The sequence below is a fragment of the Dicentrarchus labrax genome, unplaced genomic scaffold, assembly GCF_905237075.1.
Source record: "Dicentrarchus labrax unplaced genomic scaffold, dlabrax2021, whole genome shotgun sequence".
Classification (NCBI taxonomy): domain Eukaryota; kingdom Metazoa; phylum Chordata; class Actinopteri; family Moronidae; genus Dicentrarchus; species Dicentrarchus labrax.
Genome location: NW_026136710.1, coordinates 2,550,164 through 2,575,525, shown reverse-complemented (window position 1 = coordinate 2,575,525; position 25,362 = coordinate 2,550,164). Strand labels below are relative to the sequence as shown.

General features: G+C 39.0%; 2 protein-coding genes across 3 annotated transcripts in view; both read left to right on the top strand.

The window, feature by feature from the left end:
- Positions 1-593: 593 nt before the first annotated feature.
- On the top strand, positions 594-12,177 carry slc25a1b (slc25a1 solute carrier family 25 member 1b). Its single transcript, XM_051412758.1, has 9 exons — positions 594-984; positions 5,832-5,939; positions 7,459-7,558; positions 8,681-8,819; positions 8,904-8,988; positions 9,145-9,249; positions 9,338-9,453; positions 9,550-9,623; positions 10,066-12,177. Exons 1-9 carry the CDS (start codon positions 873-875, stop codon positions 10,178-10,180), a joined length of 954 nt encoding a protein of 317 aa, XP_051268718.1. The 5' UTR covers positions 594-872; the 3' UTR covers positions 10,181-12,177.
- Positions 12,178-13,764: 1,587 nt separating this feature from the next.
- pi4kaa (phosphatidylinositol 4-kinase, catalytic, alpha a) overlaps positions 13,765-25,362 on the top strand; it is a 30,553-nt gene continuing 18,955 nt past the window's right edge. For both annotated transcript variants that reach the window (XM_051412403.1, XM_051412402.1), the window contains exons 1-19: positions 13,765-13,965; positions 17,969-18,085; positions 18,175-18,268; positions 18,393-18,481; positions 19,210-19,282; positions 19,361-19,623; positions 19,724-19,790; positions 20,503-20,651; positions 20,768-20,833; positions 20,924-21,020; positions 21,114-21,305; positions 21,389-21,489; positions 21,856-21,985; positions 22,080-22,209; positions 22,324-22,419; positions 22,493-22,676; positions 22,784-22,884; positions 23,849-24,017; positions 25,041-25,091. In XM_051412403.1, coding sequence (XP_051268363.1) covers positions 13,867-13,965; positions 17,969-18,085; positions 18,175-18,268; positions 18,393-18,481; positions 19,210-19,282; positions 19,361-19,623; positions 19,724-19,790; positions 20,503-20,651; positions 20,768-20,833; positions 20,924-21,020; positions 21,114-21,305; positions 21,389-21,489; positions 21,856-21,985; positions 22,080-22,209; positions 22,324-22,419; positions 22,493-22,676; positions 22,784-22,884; positions 23,849-24,017; positions 25,041-25,091 — 2,268 coding nt within the window. In that variant the 5' untranslated portion in view covers positions 13,765-13,866. The remainder of the gene's footprint in view (positions 13,966-17,968; positions 18,086-18,174; positions 18,269-18,392; positions 18,482-19,209; positions 19,283-19,360; positions 19,624-19,723; positions 19,791-20,502; positions 20,652-20,767; positions 20,834-20,923; positions 21,021-21,113; positions 21,306-21,388; positions 21,490-21,855; positions 21,986-22,079; positions 22,210-22,323; positions 22,420-22,492; positions 22,677-22,783; positions 22,885-23,848; positions 24,018-25,040; positions 25,092-25,362) is intronic.

Sequence of the window (25,362 nt, the reverse complement as noted above, 5' to 3'; positions counted from 1 at the left end):
ATTCATATTATTATATAACTATTCTGTATAAAAATACTGTATGTAGTACACAAACCTAATTCTATTTTCTTGATATCTTATATTTTTCTATTTTATTTAGTTATTTAATGTGTATTTCTTTTTTTTTCTCATCTGCTGTTTTACATCTGCAGCTGCTGTATCAAGTGAATATCCCCAGTGTGGGATCAATAAAGTCTTAAAATCTTATCTTAAATTATATTCCAGTAAAATAACACAAAGATTTTTGGGAATATTTCACACTTTTTGCTCTTAATGAGTTTATTTTGTTGTGTTATTATATTTATAACCCCCCACAGGTTCCTGTATGTTTAGTATTGTATGTTTAATAAATTAAATAAATAAATAATACAGTAATAAAATGATTGAGGAGTGCAGCAGCGCCCCCTGCAGGTGAACTGTTGCACTTAAAGAGGAGACCGGAAAAGGAGCAACGACAAAGAGCTTGTGTGCAGAGACTAACTCCTCCAGTCCACCTTAAATGTTTGTGACCAACATGGCGTATGTATGTATGCGTGTTGGGGGGGGGGCTGCCCCGCCCTGCAGGAACACTGACTCGACGCTATCACCCTGTGTGTGTGTGTGTGAGTGTGTGTGAGTGTGTGAGTGTGTGTGTGTGCCACGGAGGGAACTCCACAGTGGAAAGTACACACACACATTATCAACTCCAAAAAGAGTCCAATGGTCAGTGTTTGCATCTCCTGCTGCACACAACACCCAGACTGCACCGGGGCTTCAAGGCTGACTGCAGCAACCGAGCACGTCCGGATTCAGCCACAAAAAACAACAACTACCCCCCCCCCCCCACCCCCACCCCCTAAGAGAGAGGAAAGTTAGGCCGGGGTATCGCAGTCATGTCCGGACAACCTGGATTCGTGAGCCCGTTCTGCAGACCGCGGTGTCTCGCTGCTGCAGCTCCGGCGGGGAAAGCCAAACTCACCCACCCTGGGAAGGCGATCCTGGCAGGTAAGAAAGTTTGTGGAGATGAAGGGAGGGAGGAAGAGGAGGGAGAGGTTGGTCCTTGCACACACACACACACACACACACACACACACACACACAGATTCACACATACAAACTTGTAAACAACTTTATAGCAGCCTCCTCAGTCTGTCTGTGTGTGTGTGTGTGTGTGTGTGTGTGTGTGAGATGGTGGTGGTCCTGAGATTAAGCTGTAACATGCACAGTAAAGGTGGATTGCAGGCAGGGAGAGAGTGGAGGCTCTTTAAAGGCACACTGGAGATAAAAACAGTATATGTGTTAGGATGATGTGTGGGAGCAGAAAATGCTTTTATTTTAGACTGTTTAATATATTAAAGCTGTAATTAGGAACTTTCAGTAAGTGTTGATTCTGGCGACCCCTGTGGACAGAAGCGGTAGTGTTTTTAACGCTTTGTGTTACATTACATTACAATAAATACAGAAACAGCCAATCTTCTCCCTGATTGTTTGTTTATGTGGCTGATAACTATTATAATATTATAATTAACTATAATTATTCACATTTATTTACGGTTAAACTCCAGGACAGCAGCAAATATTGATGAGGTGGCAGAAATATATGCTGATTTTAAAACACCAGTTGTGTGGGATTTAATGGCATCTAACGGTGAACAGCTAACTGAACACTGCTCGCGTCTGTATTTGACGATGGCTGTGATAAGTGTGTCTCTGCAACCAGTGTGCAGTTTGTCCGTTCTAGGCTTCTGTAGAAACATGGCGTCCTGCAGCGTCTCATTCTAAGGTAACAAAAGCACAATTATTCTTTTATTCAGGTGATTAAACACTAATGAAAACATACCTATGATCATTATAATCCTCCTAAATGTTACACATGGGACCCTTTTAATGGCAAACAATCACATATATCAATATTTGCTTTTGGGGTGTAAGAAAATATTAAAAAAGAACTATTTTTGTGTTAAATATCAGTGTAGTAAACATAAACTGAGGGCTATGATGTTGGAAATAAACCCCACTTTTCTGGTTTTCATTAAAAAGTGATTTTTTTAAATTCATATAGTGGTGAGTTCTTTATACTTTGACAGTTTTCCTAAAATAAAATGTAAAAAAAATTGCACTATATCGAATCAGACAGCTCTAATTTTAACTAAAACATCACTTTATTGTGACACATTAATAAAGCATTTAATAGAAATGTCTAAAGGTGGCATTATAATTTCAATAAATGTCCAAATTTTCTGATATTTTTCTAAATACATGTCTTGTTTCATAGAACTTCTTCAAAGTTTTCGTCTAAAATGTGGCTGTAACAGACGATTAAAGGTCCAGTGTGTAACGTTGAGGATAATCTATTGTCAGAAATGTAATATAATATTCACAGGTATGTTTTTATTAGTGTAAAATCACCTGAAAATAAGAATAGTTGTGTTTTTGTTACCTTAGAATAAGACGTTTTCTATCTACCTTTTATGTTTCTACAGCAGCACAGAAGGGACAAACCAAAAGCTGTCTGTAGACGGGGGTGTTGTTCAGGTGTTATGTGGCTCCTACACACTGGACCTTTAAATTAACTTCCATTTTAATTCAAATTAATCTAAATTAACGTGTTAAACTGGTATTGCCGCTCTAGATCCGCATTATGTCACACAGAAGCTAATACCTGTAACTTGTGTCTTTGAGGCTGGAGTTTGGACAGTCGGTTGTGTCTGTGGACGACCTTTAACCTTTAATCACACGCGTCCTTTTCAAAGAAACCCGACTGACGTGAACCCGCTTGTCTCGTTAGTCAATCAGTGACGAGCTCAGCTCAGCGTGAACCACAGATCAATGATTATTGGTGATATTGCAACATCAGTAGGAGGTAAGAGAGAGCCGATTGCAGCCCGATTGTACGGCGCTATTGATCACGTTCGTGTCCGTTTCTGTACAGTCTTCTGTCAGCAGTTTGGTGGGTGTTTTCTGTTGCCCCATTGCCCTCATGCTGTGTGCTCAGAGGGCCCCCGGGGGTCCATGTAAAGTTGCATGAGCCACGATGACAAAGCACATTGCTGCCTCTGTCTGCACACGCTCACCTGCGTTACAACATACGTGTTCAGTCCACTGCAGGACCCTTTTTTTATTTGCAAAGGGGGTCAGTCGAAGGCTCGACCTGTATTAAAGCTAAATATAGAGGTATGGGTAGCGTGAAGGGACAAAACCAGATGCAGACAAATGATCAGGGCTCACTTTCATTGAACTAATGACAAAGCATCTATCAGCAAGTCACAAGAGAATAATAAGATCACATGCTTAGGCTTTATGCAACCGCTAATCCCCACTGAAACATTCATAATGTGGGTGAATATCTCTGGCTGAACGCACCAAAAATGCCAAAAACAACAAATTTTAAGGAATAGTTTTGACATTTTGGGAAATACATGTATTATTTAATTAATATCTTATTGTTGTAACATCAAGTTCTACTTTTATTGTCACAGTTTTTAAAGGAAAACTTCGGTATTTTAGGACATAATTACCTTTTTTGTTGACAGATGAGAAGATCGATACCGCTCTCATGTTTATATGTGAAGCTACAGGCCAGCAGACAGTTTGTTTTAAGTTAGTTTTAATTATTAGAACATAAATGAACAGATATTGTGTGATTTATTTGGAATATAACGCAGGTTGATGTAAAATATTACATAGTAGAATAACATTAACGATGCAACCATATTCCCGTATAGGATGACGCCGCGTTGCCGCCACTGAACCCTCGTCGAGTTGTTTTGTTTGAACTCTTTATATCTTTAAAATGTGTTTAATATTTCCACACATGTATGAACTCGATAAACTGGTTCTGTATCTATTTCCAGCCTGAATTACGGAGACATACACCAGGTACTACACGCAGGCTTGTTTCCCGAAGATGATGATGATGATGATGTGGACTGTGTTTGTTTGTGATTCAAGCTTAATTTGTAGGTAGAGCTGCAGCAGTAAATCCAGTCTCTAACCAGAGGAATGCCTGGGTGTGTCATTACCAGCACTTTTAGAGCCTCAGTGAGGTCGCAGAAATGCACTTGATGTTTTTCAGCGAAAACACTGATCCGTCAAGCTGTGATCTTGTGATGCCTGACTCGCATGGAAACCGGTGGTGTGTTGGATTTCTCTGCATGGCGGTTTGGTAGAGAGAATGCATGTTGAAAGAGTGAACAAAGAGGGTGAATCTGCTGTTTGCTTTCCTTCAGTTTTTAGTTTTTTTGACACATTTTGAGCCCTGTGTTGAGCTAACAATAAGTAATTTCTGCACAATAACATAAGACAAATTTTGATGAGGTGGCGAAGCAGCGTGGGATCATGGGAGTTGTTGTCTTCACCACCATTGGCGTCATTGCAGTCAGCTTCTCCCGGTTAGGATTCCTTCAGGGTTCATGGTTCAGGAGGTTTCTACCGGGAGCCCAATGATCCACAGATCCAAAACAAACAGACCCGCTGATTAAAAACTGATTTTTTCTTTAAATTCCCTTCTTCTCGGACGCTCTTCTGTAGACAAAGGACGTCCCGGAGGGGCTGCGAGCCGAGCTGCTGCTAACGTTACGTCAGCTTGTTTCTCTGATAACTTTAGATCCAGACGTCCGATGACTAAAATCCTTCATCCGGTTCAAATCTAGAGTTAAAAAGCACCAAGATCTAAACAGTGGATGGTAACAATGTGGCTTCAGACTGGATAAACAGTCAATGTATGACAGCTTCTGACAGACAACCACAACGCTGACGCAGGCACAAAGGGGATATGACGCCATCGACAGGCGACCGGTGAAACGCAGTGTTACCTGAATAAAATGACAGATTTCTCTGAGTTTGAATATTGTTGGAAACATTTGGGATAATGGAAGAACTCAACTACATACAGAACATAGAGTTTATACACTTTTAAATGAGGAAATGGCACATATTAGAGCTTTAAGCATTCGTAGCTGAGCTGTTTGAGTCCAGGCAGATTTTGGATTTTTCAGTTGTGGGATAACTGGTCAAACTTGTTTTAACTGTTGCAGACTCAACAGAAACTTCCCTTCACTTTACTTTACTTTACTTTACTTAAAGCTGTCACTGCTGAACGCACACTGTCACCGTCTGATATGGTGTTGCTGAAAGGTGATGATGTGGTGAACAGTATGTGCTCTGTAGGTACACACCCCCTCGAGCTGGACTCACGCCAGGGGGGAGTAACTGTAGGCCGAATCACACTGAGATCAGCCGAGCCAATCAGCTGCCGGCTGCGTGTTCGCTGTTGAACGGCAGATGTGTGACAACCAGGGTTTTAAGGTGGAGCTGGGAGATAAAGCTCTGGGGAGCAGACGTGCATGATGCAACAGTGAAGACTTTCTCCGAGGATTTCTAATCTAAGCTAACAACTATTAAATCCTATTTAATGATCCTATTTCTTGCATCATGTTTTTATTTGTATTTTTCACGTTTTGTGAAGCACATCTTTGTCTGTGAAATGTGTTTGTATAAATAAAGTTTTATTATTTTAATTATTGTGAAAGATACTGTGGGAACATGCAGGACAGTGTCATTGTATTTGATTGTAAAAGTATAAAATGTTCTCATTAAATCTACTGGATATTAAACAGTATTCAAAGTAACACATATATGAATGTGTAAAGTAGATTAGATGAAGATAATTGGTTGTGGTTTGCTGTGTTGATGCAGTTTGTGTGTGTGTGTGTGTGTGTGTGTGTGTGTGTGTGTGTGTGTGTGTGTGTGTGTGTGTGTGTGTGTGTGTGTGTGTGTGTGTGTGTGTGTGTGTGTGTGTTGTTAACGGAGGAAACGTTCTGACTCATGGAGTGTTTTCTCTGTTATTTCAGGAGGGATAGCCGGAGGTATAGAGATCTGCATCACCTTCCCCACAGAGTACGTTAAAACACAGCTGCAGCTGGACGAGAAGGCAAATCCTCCCAAATACAAAGGCATCAGTGAGTTTGTGATCGCTGTCTGTTTGGATTTTACTGCTTTTACCACGTGTGACGATAATAAAGTTTCCCTCTGTGGCCTTTTTATTAAGTTCACCTGTAAAAGCTAATTATATTTTACTTTTTAATACACAATATCTGCTCCTTGAACTATATTAACAACGTTTTAAGTAGTTTGTACCTCATGTTAACCTTTGTTAAAGAGTTAAAGTACATAAGTTTAGAATCGTTCTAAATCGGCTCCAAATGTGCGTTTTTCACACATTTGGAAAGGGACGGTGAAGCGAGGGAGTTGCAATCTGCAACTACACCACTAAATGGCACTAACTCCCACACACTGGACCTTTTTAAATATACTTATTTTCTAATATTTCTTGAAAATGTCAGACATTGACTGTATAAACACACCAACGACAACAGTGGAAATAAGTTTAGGCCTTTTGAATGTTCTAACCCGGACAACTGTGATGTATTTTATAGATATAACACATTTCCCACACGCCCTGGAAAACCTGGAATGTCTGGAAAATTAGTGACTAGTTTTCCAGTCATGGAAACATCCCGTCAGTCAGATTGCCTACAGCAGTGGATCCTGACCTTTTTCCTTATAGGGACCCATTTTCTATAATTAATAAACTGACAAGTGACAGTAAAAACTGAACAATGAACCCAAACAGTGAACTCAGTAACTGCAGGAAGTTTGTGTAAAATGAGAGATTTGGATGAATGTTGAGCAGATTATTTCCTGTTTAGGGAACTTTATATACAATTCTCTGTCTGTATTTTGTATTTTTCATCATTTTTAACAATCATACAGACTTAAAAGGCTTTTTTTTGGACAAATTCTGTGTTCCCCTGACACTTTCCTATTGTTCTATTAGACTATTGACTTCACAGAAGTAAACCAAATGCTGAAATGTAGGCCTTCTGCGTTACACCCCTTAAAATTATAACGGAGCCAAACTGCTAAATTATATGAGCGTTTGTGAGCAAGTGCTGTCCTGTATTGTCAAGAAAACTCCCTGGAAAATGATTTCTTACAAAGAGTGGAATCCCATATAACAGAACATCATCAAACCTACTCGGTTAAAGGTATAACTCAAACATTGGATGGTTTATGTTGATTTAATGAGCCGCTGTATCGATGCCACCGCTCCCTTTAGAGTCCGCAGTAAGTCTCTCAGATTTGAGCGCGAACATGAAGCAACAGATTGTGTATTTGTGCAGTGAGTTAGTATTTGTTATCTGTTCAACCGGAGCTTGTGAACTTTGGCACAAACCGTGTTTGTCTGTGGAAACTCGTTGTTATGAGCTGCAGAACGACATGTAGCGCCCGAAGATCTGTCTTTTAACAACTTTCCTGTTTTTTTAAAAAAAAACAAAGCAGCAGCTGATGCACCAGTGCCAAGATAAAGCGTACTGCGATGACACACAGTACGCTTTATCTTGGCACTGGTGCAGTCTTTTGATACTGGTGCGACATTAAATCAGTGTTTCTTCTTCCCCTCTCTGTCTCCTGCAGGCGACTGTGTGAAGCAGACGGTGAACAGTCATGGGGTGAGGGGTCTTTACAGGGGGCTGAGCTCACTGCTGTACGGCTCTATACCTAAAGCAGCTGTCAGGTACTGCAACCCTCCAACCTCACACACCTGTAAACGCCTAAACACACCCTTTATAAAGTGTTTGTACTGTAAGTTGTGGAGCTAGAGCAGAAAATGTCAGTAGTTGATTAATCATTATATCATTTTATATCATTATAAATTGAATATATTTTTTGAATTTTTGGACTCTTAGTCTGAAAAAAAGCTATTTTAAAACATTTTTCTCTATTTTCTGATATTTTTTAACAGCCGATTCATCTAAAATAAATTCATAGATTAATCAATAATTAAATTAATTAGTTAATTGCATCTCTAACAGTTTATAATTGGAGAAATAAATCATTTACTGATGCCTTATAGAGGAGTTATAAGTCAAAGAACCAGAGCAGCAACTAAACCTCAATTAATCAATGAATTGTTTGTTCAGTAAATATAAGGAAAGTAGCATAAATGATTGAATCAATCAATTATTATTTTTTTGTTCATCCTTCCTATTTGGTAATAATGCTGTTCAGAGCTGCAACTAATGATTATTTTCATTATCGATTCATCTGTGGATCATTTTCTGGATTAATTGATTAGCTGTTTGGTTGATAAAATGTCAGAAAATTGTGAAAAATGTTTCATAAAGCTCAAAGTTTTGTCCACAACCCAAAGATATTATATAGAAACCAGAAGATATTCACAATTAAGAAGCTGAAAGGAGAGAATTTAGACATAATTTCTTAAATAATACTCAAAACAATTAATTGATTATCGAAATAAATGTAATAGTTGACAACTAATTGATTAATTGATAAATCGCTACAGCTTTAATGCAGTTAGAAATAATGTAGTTCATTAGTAGATGGGTTTATTACTTGCTTTCTACTTAATAAAGAGGTTTTAATCCATCAAGTCTACAGTTGGAAATGTTAATAATTTATTAATAAATAGATTTTTTAATGGTCCAACAACTCCACAACCTGGCAACCCAAAAGCTATTAACGTTATTATTTTATTAAGGCTTACACATCAATGAAACCTCAGCCAGTTATCTATTAACCGTAAGCAAAGCCACAACAGCAAGGATCTTTAATAAAGTGCTACTTTATAGTACTTTGAGTCATTAATATTTGTTTTACTCTCCATTAACTTCTGCAGATTTGGGGTGTTTGAGTTCCTCAGCAATAAGATGAGAGATGAAAACGGTAAACTGGACAGTAAGCGAGGATTCCTCTGTGGCCTCGGCGCCGGAGTGGCGGAGGCTGTGTTCGTCGTCTGTCCCATGGAGACTGTTAAGGTATAAAAAAACAGACTTATTAAACACACATTCATTAGTTTATTTTGTATTGAGCCTGACAAACATTTAAACATTTCATTTTAGGTCAAATTCATCCACGATCAGACGTCGGCAAACCCAAAGTACAAGGGGTTCTTCCACGGTGTGAGGGAGATTGTTAGAACTGAAGGTAAAGAGGGTTTCTCCATCCGTCTGTTGCATTTTACTGCCACCTGCTGTCCAACACATACCGAGCCCTGCACCATTTCCCATGTATCTGAGTCATCGCATGCATTATTTAGAGGATAATATTCTGGAAAGGTTCATTAATCTGTTGCGTCTTCAGGACTGAAGGGGACTTATCAAGGCCTAACAGCCACCGTGTTGAAACAGGGCTCCAACCAGGCCATCCGCTTCTACGTCATGACCTCCCTGAGGAACTGGTACAAAGGTGTGTGAGTGGATGAATAATAACATAATCACCACAAACAACCATTAATGCAGCCAAAAAATAATCATCTCTTGTGTTTAACATTAAGGTGATGACCCCAACAAAGCTATTAACCCTCTGATAACTGGACTGTTTGGAGCTGTTGCTGGTGCCGTCAGTGTGTTTGGAAACACTCCGCTGGATGTCATTAAAACCAGAATGCAGGTCGGCTGAATGTCGCGTTCGCAGCTCAGAGTCTCGTAGAGTTTAACTCCCGAGCAGGTGTAACTAACGTGTGCGTATGTGTGTTATTATCAACAGGGACTCGAAGCTCACAAGTACAAAAGCACAATGGACTGCGCCGTCAAGATCATGAAGCACGAGGGACCGAGGGCGTAAGTTTTATTTGTTAATAATAATAATAATAATAATACAGACAGTTGGAGCTCATATACCTTTTTAAAGAATTCACTTTCACAAATGGATAATTGAGCAGTAATATGAATTGTCTATATGTCAACTAGCTTAGCATAAAGACAGGAAGTCAGTGTTTAACTGATATTAACTAATCACAAATATATCGTTATTGTCGGTATCGGCTGAGATTATATAAACAGAAATATCAAAGATATGATCATTTAGATTTAGTGTCATTGTTACATAGTTTGTCCATTAAAGACCACTGACAACTTTAGCTGAAATGTAGTTAACTGTAATTAATTAACTGTAAAATGTTCCATTAAGGATATATATAATAAAACTGGCTGGTTATCAATGTCACCTGCAGTCGTGTGCCTGGCTGCGTGAACATTCACTCTCTCCCTTCGTCCCTTTCAGGTTCTACAAAGGTACAGTTCCTCGGCTGGGCCGGGTGTGCATGGACGTGGCCATAGTCTTCATCATCTACGAGGAAGTTGTGAAGGTCCTGAACATAGTCTGGAAGACGGACTGAGACCCCCCCCCCCCTCTCCTGGTGCTACATGAGCAGGACCAGTTGGGACAAGGCCGCTCACATTATTAACCAGGCCCAAAGTCCCAAAACCATAATCTCCTTAAAAACAAAAAAACCCTGCTTCTAGGTTCTAATATCTACCTCTAAGTGATCTTCAGAGAGACCGAAAGGGATCGGTTTGTTCTTGATTTTATTTGTACCACAGCTATTACAGGTGGAAGCGGCCTCCAGATTGCAGTCAGTGCTTCACACTTTTTTTCACACTCTTTTTGTTTTCTTTAATTCCAGAAAAAGTGGTGGAAGTTCCTTTAAAGATCTCAGGGAAAGGAACACGGGGGCATTTTATTCAGATCTGATTGACTAGAGATGCTGTACGTACTTAATCAAAGAGAAACCAATGCCCAATGACCCAACATAATGTGATTTAGACACTGTAGAAAGAGAAATTATACTTGAAATGAGAGATTATACCAGAGATCTAACATTTTAAACCCCTTTATGTGCAAGTATTTGGGTTTTTTTCTTCTCAAAACCATAATTTCATTCACTAGCTGAGAAAATAATTTATATTTAGATGTCACGTGCTGCAGAGGCTATAGGTACATTAACAACTAAATGCCTTAAAACACATTAATCAAGACTGTGGTGACCCACACAGATGCAGTTTTCTTTTCTTTTTTTAATTAAGTTGCATATGAATTATTTAGAAATGCACATTTTCCACAGAAACAGTGGTCGACTGCAGAGATGTTTAAAATCAATTAACGTTAGTAGATTTGTTGCTATAGAGAAAAAAAGTGCCTATGTATGATATGATTCATTTTGAGATCTTTTGAGATTAAGAATGATTGAATGTTGTGTGTACTTAGTCACTACAGATATTATTTTTTATTAATGTACTCAGTTGCACACACGTGTTTAATTCCAGGCAGTTTCTGAGGTATTTCTGAGATGTTCATATCTTCTTTTTTTTTGCTTTTAAATTGCCTTTATTGCGTAGAAATGCCTCTAATAGTGCCTTCCATCTCATTCCATGGAGGACGAGTGGGTTAGGAAAGCTTTTTATTGCAGATTTGTGTTTAATTTTTAACTATGTAACATGAATTGCCTTTACTTTTTACACCAACTGATGACCCAATGTGCCAACTGCTGCTCATATATATATATATGTATATATATATATATATGTATATATATATATATATATATATATATATATATATATATATATATATATATATATTGCCATGTTGTAGACTGAAGTTTGTGGCTTGTGAGTCCGGCACGTTTACATGCAATGCAATTAATTTGTTTTTACAAATGTTTACTTTTGAGCTTCAAACCCGACCTAACGTACACGTAAGACCAATGTAATAGCTATTTAAATATCTGTGGAGTTTTATTATTAACACATGACAGATTTCCAGTAGTTAAAGCTGCAGGAGGGAACTTTTATAAAAAAATAACTTCACTGTTTTCTGACAGGAGAACATGAGACAGGTAATATCCGGTTCCTCTGGCTCCTCCTGGTGCTCCTGATAGGATTTACAAGAATGAGACTCATTAATAAACTATCTTTCATGGCTCTGATTGGTTGTTTTTATTCACATGCAGTGGATTTTTGTAAATGCCGTTAGCAGTGTTTCACAGATTATCTGTCTCATGTACTTCTGTCAGGTATAGAAGTCCATTTCTGTTAATAATATGGGGGGGGGAAGTAATTACAATGAGAAACTTTACCGAAATTATAACTTAATATCAATATTTTGTGAAAGTTTCTCATTAAAATGACTTATTTAATTCTTTTTTCCCCGTTACATTGGTGGAAAAGTGCTTCCATGGTTCAGGATATAGTGAAAGTTTCAGCAAATATGAGAAAAGGTTTTTTTTTTTAAATAAAAATGACCTGCTGCAGCTTTAAAACCAAGTATTGTGCCTTCAGTCTAATTAACTCTAACATGTACGCTCACAAATAAAACCTTGGATCAGACTGTTAATATTGTCGTGTTCATTTCAGCTATTATCCTGCTGTGGTTTGTGTTTACTTTAAGGATTATAATCCTCATGGTTTGCGTGTGGATCTTCTCCTCAGGACGGATGAAAGAAGATGTTTGTTGTTGTTGTCTTCACATGCAGTGGGTTCTTCTGCTAAAGTACAATTACAATGAGTGCTAGAACAATTATTATCTATTATTTGATTATCTGTCTCATGTTTTACTGTCAACGTGATTAAAAAACAAGGTCCAGTAAGTCATTATAATGAGAAACTATACTAATAATGACTTAATATCTCAAAATAAAGTGAAACTTTCTTAATATTTTGACATAGTATCTCAAAATAATCACATAGTATCTCAATATAGAGAAACTTTATGAAATCTTTGGCTTAGTATCTTAAATAAACTCAATATTTTGATTTAGTATACTTAATATCCCAAAATATAGAGAAACCTACTCATTATTTGGACTTAATATCTCAAAATATTTCTCAATTATGATTCTAAGTCAATATCTCAATGTAGAGAAACTTTCTAAAATTTTTGGCTTAGTATCTTAAATATACATCAATATTTTGATTTAGTATCTCTAAATAATAACCTAATATCTTAAAATAATTACTTAAAATCAAAAAATATAGAGAAACTTTCCTAATATTTTGACACGGTATCTCAAAATAATCACATAGTATCTCAATATAGAGAAATCTTTGGCTTAGTATCTTAAATAAACTCAATATTTGGATTTAGTATCTCTAAATAATTACCTAATATCTAAACATAATGACCTAAAATCGCAAAATATAGAGAAACCTTCTCAATATTTGGACTTAGTATCTCAAAATATTTCTCGATCATGATTCTAAGTCAATATTTTGACTTAATATCTCAATATAGAGAAACTTTCTCAAATCTTTGGCTTAGTATCTTAAAGTAATGACTAAGTACCTCAATATTTTGATTTAGTATCTCTAAATAATAACCTAATATCTTAAAATAATGACTTAAAATCGCAAAATATAGAGAAACTTTCTTAATATTTTGACACGGTATCTCAAAATAATCACATAGTATCTCAATATAGAGAAACTTTCTCAAATCTTTGGCTTAGTATCTTAAATAAACTCAATATTTTCATTAAGTATATTTAGCATCTCAAAATAATGACTTAATATCCCAAAATATAGAGAAATCTTCTCAATATTTGGACTTAGTATCTCAAAATATTTCTCAATCATGATTCTAAGTCAATATTTTGTCTTAATATCTCAATATAGAGAAACTTTCTCAAATCTTTGGCTTAGTATCTTAAATAAACTCAATATTTGGATTTAGTATCTCTAAATAATTACCTAATATCTTAAAATAATGACTTAAAATCGCAAAATATAGAGAAACCTTCTCAATATTTGGACTCAGTATCTCAAAATATTTCTCAATTAAGATGCCAAATCAATATTTTTAGATAAATGTCTCATTATAATTAGACACAGGGATCTCTCTCTCTCTCTCTCTCTCTCTCTCTCTCTCTCGTGCACTAACTTCGCGTTTTGCGTTGTGACCTTGCTGTGCGCCGTTTGGGACGTTGCGCTCGCCGTAGTTGCCAGTGCGGACTTTCGTTGCTCCTCCTCGGGACGAACGGAGGAAGATGTTTGTGTGGCAGCATTAAAGGCTTCATATAAAGCAGCCATGTCTCTGGATGGAGGAGGAAGCAGAGGATTTTACTTTAACACCGTGCTGTCTCTGGCTCGGTCGCTCGCGGCTCACCAGCACGCGCCGATAGAGAAGGTAACGTGCACCCGCAGCGATGCTAACGACGAGCTAACACCTGTCAAACAGTCTCAGGGCCCGTCTGTAACTTCTCCTTCACACCTGTGTGGGTTTTATTATCGGGTTAAAAACACACCAGCGTGTTTTTTTCACTCCGCTGCTGTGCGTGGTTTTGCGTGGTTTTGCGGTTTATTGTGGTTTAGTAGCGACTTTAAAGCGAGCTAACGCCGGCTAACGTCAGCTGGAGTTAATCTCTTGTTGTTAAAGACTTTACAGGTAAAAGGAGGCAAAGCTGCAAACAATCACTCAAATATGTGCAGTTTCCTCTTCTTATGTGCCTTTTATTATATTTTATCATTCATACAGGAGGGCTCAGTGTCAGCTGTTAACAATAATAACTCTTTTATTCTGTAAACAAATGAATGAGAAGTTATAGAAAATGGGAAATTAAAGGCTATGTTCCTGTGTTATTCAGTTATCTGTGTACATTGGACTGCACCACCCACAAACCACTAAATATTCCCAAATAATGGAGTCACATATAGTTAAAAATCAGCAGATTATCTTTATAATTATCCTTTAAATGGAAAATGTGAAGTAAAATGTAGAATTTGCTGCTTATATAATAGTAAAATGTATAGTTTTGGGCTGTTGGTTATCACAGTTTTCTAATATTACGCTGAAATATATATGAATAGAATAGATCTAATGTCTGGTTTAAGGTTTAATGTGAATTTAATGAAGGCTGCACAATTAAAAGAATCTAAATGTTTGAATGCAATAAGTGCAATATGTAAATCACAGAAGCTGCAAATTTCTGATAAAGGTAAAATAATAAAAATATATTATAATAAAGTAGTGTAGAGCTGCAGACTCAAAAAAATGTCACATCATCCTGATTTTAATGGCTTTTATCGGTGAAAATTAAAACTGTGATTGTTAAAAATAATTCCTATTAATCCTGACTCATACTGAAATTGCTATAATATGTTTTATTACCGAGTCCTGCAGCCATACGTTTGATATCAAGTCTTATATCAATCAATCATTACCCGTTTAATTCAGTTATTGTGATTTCCACTTTTAGAAAAGTGCTGCAATCCATAGATTCACATCCGGTCCGTAAACAATTAATCAATCACCTCTAAATTTAAACGCACTGCGTATTGATACGGCATGGATCAATATATATCTTTGAACTAACTGCAGCGTTTTCTGAGCGTCAGTCGAGTTGTCGATGTGTCTGTGTGGAGCAATCGATGGTAAATGAGGCTGAATCACCAACAGCAGCAGCGGCCACATTCACTGCGTGCCTCCTTCTTTCTGCTCGTTCTACCACCTTTAATATTATCTGGGAACTTCCACCACTAATGTACAATGTCTACGTCCAAATCTGAAGTATATTTTTGATTATATATAGTTAAATAAAGTTGTTTTTCTTTATATTACCTTAAACTAACTGACACACAGAGACCAGGCAGTTGGTTTCTGAGTCTTAACTTTATTTATGTAGCACTTTAGACACAATACAGTTGTTTTCACAGAGGAAAACAAGAACTAAATATAATAAAGCTGTTATTTATATTGTACAGCTTCATTGTATTTGATGGGAACAGGAACTGGTTAAACTGGCCGTGACGAGCAGGAGGAACCCTAAGCTCCATATTCCCTTTGAGATGTTTAACTGCGTTGGTACAAGTCAGGACACGCAGTCACAACAGGGAGGCGACCGACTTTAAGTCCCACCAGAAGATTCAAACATGCCTGAAACGGGATTTCATCTCCCAAACACATGTTAGATAAAGGTATGAGATGTTAAATGGCTCTTGAAGTAGTTGCTGGAATAAAGTGGTTGACTCACTCAGGAGGTCAGGAGGTCAGGATCTGTGTTCGGGGGGATTACAGTGAGGACACAAGGCAGCTTCTGGAGTACTTTAAAGAAGCAGACAGAGTTTGATTCCACATTAAAACCCCACTGAGATTGCAGAAATGTTAAACATAAACAGGAAGTATATGTCATGATGAAAGAGCTGCGGTAGCAATAAGACAGCGGTTGTTGTGTAAGTAGAGTCCAGTCTAGATTTCCTTCTGCCTTTTTGTGTCTGTGTAAGCTCTTCTGAAAGTGTGGTTGTTATAAAGGGATGTTAGTACACTTAAAGAGCGTATCTTGTTATCGATGTCGGGCTGCAACGAAGGAGGATTTAAATGATTTGAATCATGTGCTGGTTATTTTCTCAGTATATAAATGAAACCTTTAGTCAGTTACAGTGGATCTCAACCTTTTTGGTGTCTAGAAACCCCGGATTGATACACATCAGGCCCACAGACTCAGTGTTTGATAAGCTGTAGTCTTCCTGTGTAATAAATCTAATATACTGTAGATTAACCTACAGATAGAATAATCTCTCTTATACATTCTCTCATTGGGTAACTTCTAATCAATAAAACACCCCAGGTTGAGAACCACTAGTCGGTAAAAATGTCAGAAAACTGTGAAACATTTGCTGTTTTAATTCCCCAGAACCCAAATAAACACATTCACAGTGGTTGTTTTGTTCGAGCGACACTCTAAAACCAACAGATATTCAGTCGACTATCAAATACAACAAAGAACAGCAGCAAAAATCCTCCCGTTTAAGCACCTCGGCTCCAGCAAATGTTTCAATATCGTCGATGAACTAACTGCTTTATGGACTGGAGTGTTGGAGCTGTGAGTGTTAGCGCGTAGTTCTCATTGTTCGTGTAATAATACATAATAAAGTGTCAGAACAGCCTGTTATTGGCTTAAAAATCAGCTTGTGTGATGGAAGAATCCTGTTGGTTCGACTCCAAATGTGTTTCCATGAGCACGACTCACTGAAGGACTCCAAGCACAGCATGTTGAGCTTTGGCATACGACCCAAATCCACCCTTTTTTTTTTTTTTTTTTTTATTGCTCTTTTGGCACTGAAACACATAACAGAGGTGTGATTATCTGTAGCCTTTTTAAATCCAGTGTGTTTTTTGAAGCAGGGTTGTAATGAGGTACTTACAGGAGAAGTGCAGGAGTACCAGCATGGAACAACAATGCATTGCTGTGAAAACATAAAAATCAATATCAGTTTAAGCTACGAACCATCAGGCAGCCCTCTTTCTGACGGGAACCTGAAGCTTTTATATCGCTCTCACCAAAGCCACCAGACTCCTGTGACACAAACAGCGATTTTACTTTGGTATTTATGTCAGGAAAGAGGTTTTTAAAATCCATTTTATCCTCTAAATAGTTTAAAAATTTGTATAAAATGTTAATAACTCTTAAATAGACTATAAATTATCGTGGCCATTCAGATTAATGTAAAGACGACCTCTGGTTAAATATCATTTTATAGATATTTCATATTCTATTCAAAATCTGAGCAGATTATTTCCTGTTAGTTTTGATCAGAGATGAGTTTTTCTGATGTTGTTTAGCAACTTTTATACAATTCTATACTATCTAAACAATCTAAACTATCTAAACTTAAATAAAAATAAAATTTTATGTAGTTGTCTTCAAAGAAATGAGCCAAACTCTGACTGACTCCCAGCATCCCCGGTGTAAATTCACTGCTGACTGGAGGCTTTTAGGAGAGCACAGATGGGTATACAACAGCTTCAGTTCCCTGTTGAAACATTTCCATAATCTTTCTCCAAACTGGGGATGTGCCAACTCCCGTCTACTGTAGATAATACACTGACTGTGAATAAGCACTGCATGCAAACCCACTTCCAAAAATCTGACTTAATCTTTTAAGTGAGTCCCTTTAGCATTAGGCTAATTAGTGCCAGAGGCAGGTTTGGCTCGATTCCTGAAGCACATTTAGGCCAACGAAATCATTAACGCTAATGGAACCAGACATGATTGATGTGTCTGATTTTAAGCCCCCTGTGGGAAGGTAAATTCTCTGCTTTTTTAAAACATTGTATTATCCAAGTAGCTTACAGCTCATCTTTAATGGAAACCGCAGCAGTAGACGTGATCCATGTGCCGTTCCTCACGCAGGTCCAGAAGCTACAATGCATGTGCCCCGTGGACTTCAGAGGAGTCTTCCAGCTGGATGAGAGGAGGAGGGACGCCGTCATTGCACTGGGAATCTTTCTAGTAGAGTCGAACCTGCAGGTAAACGCTGTCTCTGCTAAACCTCGCCACCTCTTTGTGCTAACAGTGAGTTTATAAGAAGAATACTAAATGAAATGCTTCTGTTGCAGCACAAAGATGCTATCGTCCCCTACCTTCTGGGGTTGCTTAAAGGGCTTCCTAAAGTTCAGTGGATTGAAGAAAGCTCAGAACGCAAAGGACGAGGTAACCACACAGATTCTACTAATATGTCTGAGAAATGTCATATGATATATAATCTATAATTGTCTTTGAAGATGGATGTAAGGTGCAGTTTTTTTAAATATTTGGTGAACTTCCTGTCTTGCAGAGACTCTTCCTGTCGCAGAGATCTTCAGCTTTTCTCTCGTAACACTACTGTCAGACGTTGCCCAACGTGATGAGACCCTACGAGGACAGGTAACATGCTGAAACCTCATATTGGCTTCAGCTGCACAGGCCAAGGGCCGTGGATCCGTCCCCCATCACTTTAACTGGAACTGCATTTGTATAGATCAGTGGTCATCAAACTTTTTCTGTTCACACCTCACTCCCCACAATTTTGAGCAATCATTAACAATGACAGGGGAACCAAATCAAGTTCAAACAGGATCTAAGTTGAATTTTAAGCACAGTATCTATTGTTTGTAGTGTAGACAGGAGGAACTACAGTGACCATTTTTTAATCGTGGACAACATTAAATTGGCAAATTTGTTTATTTCTGTTGTTATTTTCAGCCGTAGCTGTAACATTTAAAGTTATGTAACACGGTGGTTTTCTTCTGTGCTTATTTTATGTACTGTGTTGCTTTGCTAGCGTCTTTAATAAACCAATAGCCACATCCAACCGCTGGTCGGAGTAACGTTAACTGCTAATTGTGGGTAATTTAGTCTGTGGCCCAGCTTCAATCCAGCATTTGTGGAAGTGTTGTTATGAATGAGATATAAAAAGCATAAAAGAAACATATTAGATGAATGAATTTAACATGTTGCTGCCATTGTATTGTATGTAGACTATGCAGAGGGTTTTCTACCTGGAGATTATTGTAAACAAACGTTGTGATTGGTTCTTTTGCCCTGAAAAATGCTTTAGATGTTATCTTGTTGATGTGGAGTTGGGTATGTGATCATGTGATCATCTTTGTCAGATCCTGGAGGCGGTTATGGACATCATGCAGGTCCTGCAAGATATCTGCAAGAATCCAGAGGCTCATGATAAAGGTAAAAACACTCCTCACTCTTCCTTCGTATGCTCGTATTTTCATCTGCTCCACCTTCTGTAAATCTTTTCCTGTCCAGACTACCTGTGCAGGTACACCGTGCCCACCCTGCTCGGTGTCGCCCGAGCATTTGGCCGATACAGCAACACTGACGAGCCGCTGCTGTCCAAGCTGTTCCCTCGACCAGTCGCTCCTGTGCTGCCTACTGAAAATGAGAGCGACGCGGTGCACCGGCGGTCCTTCAACGACTTCCGCTCCATCCTGCCGAGCTCTCTGCTCACGGTGTGTCAGGGAGACACTCTGCGACGTAAAGCCTCCTCTCTGTCCAGCGTGTCACAGCAGGTCGGGATCAATTTGGGAAAAGAAAAGTTGACAAGCCTACCTTGTTAAAAGCTTTGTATTTTCACAAACTCTGTGTGTAAATGTTTTTCTGTGTTTTCAGGCCAGTCCAGAGAGAGGCTGTCTGACCCCCATCTCACCTGCTGATCCCTCTGCACAGTACTTTGAAGGTCAGTACCCAAAGCAGAAGCAGTTGAGATTATTGGGCTTTCAGCAAATATCAGAAACTATGTTAACATGCACAAAATGTTCAGTTTTTTTTGCCATAAGCCACTAATATTCCCGTTTAAATGGGAATTTCTTCTTTCCCTTTCCCTCCTTTTCAAACTGCAGTCATGTTTCCCCCGTAGTCAAAGTTGCCTCTTTGCGTCAAAAAAGATCTTCTTCGTCTCTTCTCCTTCTTTCATTAAATCCACCTTCCGACCAGAAATGCAGGCTTTTCTTTAGTGTGTTGTTACAAAAGAAAGACGACAACCGAGTCAAAGTAGTGACAAATAAAGGTGATTTATTTCCAAATTAATACTAATAAACACACACAACATGTGAGGGAGGATTGGACAAGGTGGTGGTGCCAAACAAAATGGAAAACAAAACTATGCCTAACTAATAATTATCTCTGGGAAACAAAAATACAAACAAAATACTCAACTAGCTTCACCAAAACATACAGAGGTTGCTCCAACCAATAAACCTACTGTGTCTAGACAAAAGTGAACTACGTGAGTGAAAGAGATGTTGGCATTTAACAGTAAGTTAGTTGGGTTGTTTACAAGGCACAGAGCTGACTGTAAACAAGCTGTGTGTCAGATTATCAGCATAAGGCCTAATTATTTTAATATTCTGAATAATGGTGCTTTAAATAATCCTGCTTTCTCTCTTCAGGGTCATACCTCCCTGACGGCAGCGCAGTGGACCCCAATTACTACTTCTCCAACATCAGCTCCAGCTTCTCCGTCTCCCCTCTTTTCACTGGCAGCAGCTCTGGAGAGTTTCATGTCCCGCTGGATATGCTCAGACAGCTCCTTCACATGGTCAGCAGTTATCGCAGCACAATAGATGCATTCGATTTAATAAAAAGAATTTGATGCGAGATGCAAAATTTGATGTACAAAAAGTGAGATTTCATTCACTTGTTTCCCTCGAATAGGTTGAACAATTTGTGTCCGAGTCGTTTTTAAAATCACTGGATGACTCCTTGGCAGAACTTCTAGAGGTATGACTCTTAAATCCCTGCTGATGTTTGTATATTGTATTCCTCTGACACTACTGGTTCGTTGATGCATTTCTTCTCCTGTCTTGACAGTTGAGTCCTGGTCTTCATCTCTACTATAAAACCTTCAGTGATCCTCTGTATGTAGCCATTTTTAAAATGCTAAGAGACACCCTGTACAATTTAAAAGGTAAAATTTTAGCCCAATTTTTCACATTTAGCCCAGTATCTTCTTCCAAAATAAGACAGCAGCAAATAAGAATGTGTTTTCTGTGTTCACCAGACCTTCAGACAGACTACGTAAAGGAGGTTCATGACTTTGTGCTGGAGCAGTTCAGCAGCAGCCAGTCGGAGCTGCAGAGGATCCTGCACGACGTGGAGTACCTCCAGAGCGAACTGAGCCCGCTCAAACTGCGCTGTCAGGCCAACGCTGCCTGCGTGGACCTCATGGTGTGGGCCGTGACCGAAGAGCAGGGTGAGAAACGGCCTCTTTCAGACAGATCATTCAGAGATCCGTCTCAGAAGTCACCTCTGAAAAACGTCTGTCTTTTTCACCAGGAGCGGAGAACCTTTGCACTAAACTCTCAGAGAAGCTGCAGTCAAAGACGTCCAGTAAAGTCATCATCGCTCACATGCCCCTCCTCATTTGCTGCTTACAGGTGACAGTTAACTGCTTGTTTTTTTATTCACCTTCCTCCTTCTCTTTTCATCCTCCTTTTAAGAGCCACATAAAGACAAATAGGAAAGAAGCTTAATGTTCACGTATGTATAAAATGTGTGAAACTGTCGGCACAGATTTTGTTGGAGTTAATATAGCGCTGTTTGCTGCCACTGTTTATATTTGAATAACTGTGACCATGATTCATTCGCTGTCAGACAGAGAAAGAAGACACAGTCTACAGTCATGCTAGCAGCTCAGTGAGCCACTGTAGGCACAGGGGTGCTTTGAGATAAACAGAAGTTACCTAATGTTGCCGTAGTTGTTAATTTGCACACACAAATCCATACATGTATCTATTTTTCAGGGTTTGGGTCGTCTGTGTGAGCGCTTTCCTGTGGTGGCCCACTCGGTCACCATGTCCCTCAGAGACTTCTTGGTGGTTCCCTCTCCTGTTTTGGTGAAGCTGTACAAATACCACAGCCAGTACACCACAGGTAACAGCCCAGCAGCTCCATCATCCCATAGCAATACTACCTCCACTTCAGTGTTTACTTACCAAAAACCTGATGGGTTTTTTTTTTTTTTAAGGGGCTGGTGAGATAAAGATCCATGTGACCAACGAACATTCCCAGTCGACCCTCAGCACCCATTCGAGCAGGAAGAGCCAGCCCTCCATGTACGAACAGCTGCGGGACATCTCCATAGACAACATCTGCAGGTAAATTCACCCTCACACACACACACACACACACACACACACACGCTTGTACAACACATGCACACACACTAGTATCAACATAACCTTCACGTCTCCCTCTCTGTCCGTCCTCAGGTGCCTGAAAGCCGGACTGACTATGGATAATGTGATTGTAGAAGCTTTTCTCGCCAGTCTGTCTAACCGTCTCTACATCTACCAGGAGAACGATAAGTGAGTCAAGCATCATTATATTTGCTTAATGGACGTTTGAGAGCGTATTTACACGTTCCCCTCTCTTCCTCAGGGATGCTCACCTGATCCCGGACCACACCATCAGAGCTTTGGGTCACATTGCCGTGGCCTTACGAGACACCCCCAGAGTAATGGAGCCCATCCTCCAGATCCTGCAGCAGAAGTTCTGTCAGCCTCCGTCCCAGCTCGACGTCCTCATCATAGACCAGCTCGGCTGCATGGTCATCACAGGCAATGTTAGTGTTTATATCTCTACCTTCTCTGTTGCTTATTTAAGTAAAACTGTGGCCAGTTGCAGCTCGTGTAAACCTATTTAATGTCATAACGTTTTCTTTCTCTTTAGCAATACATCTACCAGGAGGTGTGGAATTTATTCCAGCAGATCAGCGTCAAAGCCAGCTCCATGGTCTACTCCACCAAAGACTACAAGGACCATGGATACAGGTGACCACCATCTTAAATAACACCACTTCCTGAGTTCTGCCCCTTTTTGCTCTGTGCTCCAGTAACAAGAACAACAAGTAAACCAAGAAAGATTAATTTCCTTGATACTGGTGGAATTGTACGGTATATTTGATGTTTGTCTACATTTGTAATGATATTTTAAGACTATATCTACTTCTTATCTTGTGTTTCTTGTATTATTATAGGTATCCTAAATGTCCAAATGGTGGAAATGATGTTTAATACAACTCCTAATAACAGTAACAATAGCAATAACAAGTTATATTTCTTTCATCCCCTGTATTCTTTGTCTTTCACTTGCTTTTAATTAAATTTTACAACTAAAATATTTGACCAAACTGCTGGTGAAGCTGGATTTTTAGCCAAAAGGATGGAGCAGGATTATTTAGAAAGAAGCACCCTGGATGTAGATTAGCTAGTTTAGTTAGCTAAGATTGTGTCTTTCTCTGTAGCAAATTGCTAGCAAATAACTGAGAATAATATAATAACTAATAATAACTTGGATTAGATTCAAATTACTTCACGTTAAGGACCCGTAAATTGACACAAATTAGACCACGGAGCCCCATTTTTCCTAGATTTTCCCGGGTTGTATCCCAGAAAGTATATAAAATCCATGACGACAGAAATGATTCACTTTTTGGTGGGGACCCCCTGGAACCCTCTCTAGGACCCCCGGGGGTCCCCGGACACCACTTTGAAAAACCACTGAGCTAGCCAGTCAGCTAGTTTTTTCAACACAGACACATAACATATCAAAGTACAGGAAAGGAGGAAGTCGACCGAGGTTTGCTCAACTGTTGGAGCTCAGAGCAGAAAAGGGGCGGAGCTCAGGAAGGGTCGATGAGAAAGTGTGAAAATAAGCTTCTCCTCGTGTAGCCAAGTATTATTCACAGTTTGTGGTGAGAGTCTAGTAAATGAATGTCCCCTGTTCTGCACGCAGACACTGTTCCTTGGCTGTGATAAATGCTCTGGGTAATATAGCCGCCAACCTTCAGGCTGAGCAGATGGTCGACGAGCTGCTGGTCAACCTGCTGGAGCTTTTCGTTCAGCTGGGCTTGGAGGGGAAGAGAGCCAGTGAGAGAGCCTCAGACAAAGGCCCGGCTCTGAAGGTACGGCACACACACAAATACACACACATATGCAAACACAGTAGCAATGAGACCGCAGTGCTAACCACAAAAAAAAAAAACACAAATAAGTTACTCTGGCAAAAAGGTTGACTCAACTTTTCCTTTTTCATACTGTGAGCCAATCAAAAGCAAGCAAGTACAATCCAGCTAGAATATCAATGTGTACATTACTTCTTAAAGATGAAAACCATGAACAGCAACGTCCACGGTTCGCTTCCAGTTCCAGTTCACAGAAAGTGACATACAGAACTGAAAGGGAGGGGTTTGAATGGGTGTCAGTGTGTGTGGTAACAAAAAATCCTTAGCTATCAGATGTCTGACTTTTATTTTGACAGAAAACTGCTCATTTTGTAGGTCTTACTTATTTTGTTTTTGAATTTATTCATAAGAATCTACAGTTTCTCAGTTTATTTAGTTTATGTTCTCTGATTGCAGGGGTGGAAATATGTGTATATTTTATGTTAAAAAAAGGTCTCTGTTTATGTGTTTATGTGAAAAATACATTTTCCAGGTTTCTGAATTCTATAAAAATGGGTTGTGACTTAATGACCGTGGGAAAATGTGGGTCCCAAGGTGAGACCAGTTCTACTTTAGACGACTTAAAGGGTTCAGTAGGTTTGAAATGAACTGAGAACTTATGACCTCATATTGTGTTTCAACCTGTTCTGAAAGCACTGCACTCTGAGGCAGGGTAAAAAGCCTGCTATTGTATATTACCCTTCTGCTGATTGCAGCCCGCTGCCTCCCTGATAGCTCTCTCAGGATTCTCTGTCCTTTGTGTTGTAGTCTTGTCGCAGTAAATTATAGAAATGGGGACAATGGTGCACACTTTGGACAGTCTCCTTTGTGTTGTACTCTGTTATATAACATAAAAAGTGATTGAAGTGCTAAATGATGAGACCTTGAGAAGACGCCAGGTGTGATTGTGGGATTGTTTGTTGAATCTGAATTAGGGCGACTCATTCTGACACCCAGATCTACTCTCCTCTTTTCTCTCTCCAGGCATCGAGCAGTGCCGGAAACCTCGGTGTCCTAATTCCAGTTATTGCTGTGGTAAGTGAGGGAACATTGTGTGACTTTGTCCTTGTAGTCTTTTAGTTGCGTTTTTGAATGGGTCTGTGGAAGCATAGCAGGTAAAACTTGGGTATACAGATGGTAATTTGGCCCTCTTCTTTAGCATCTTAAACACATGATGTCCTAGAAGTAATCCTTTTTAATGATCGGTTATATCTACTATACCATAACTGTTATATATACAAAATACACTTGCCACTAGATGTTGCACTAGAGCACCAGCAGCTCAGATCAAAACAAAGGGCGCTAC

Coding starts and splice junctions, on each gene's coding strand:
- slc25a1b (XM_051412758.1), top strand. CDS start 873: ATGTCCGGACAACCTGGATTCGTGAGCCCGTTCTGCAGACCGCGGTGT. Junction 5,940..7,458: donor TCCCAAATACAAAGGCATCA/GTGAGTTTGTGA, acceptor TGTCTCCTGCAG/GCGACTGTGTGAAGCAGACG. Junction 9,624..10,065: donor AAGCACGAGGGACCGAGGGC/GTAAGTTTTATT, acceptor CGTCCCTTTCAG/GTTCTACAAAGGTACAGTTC.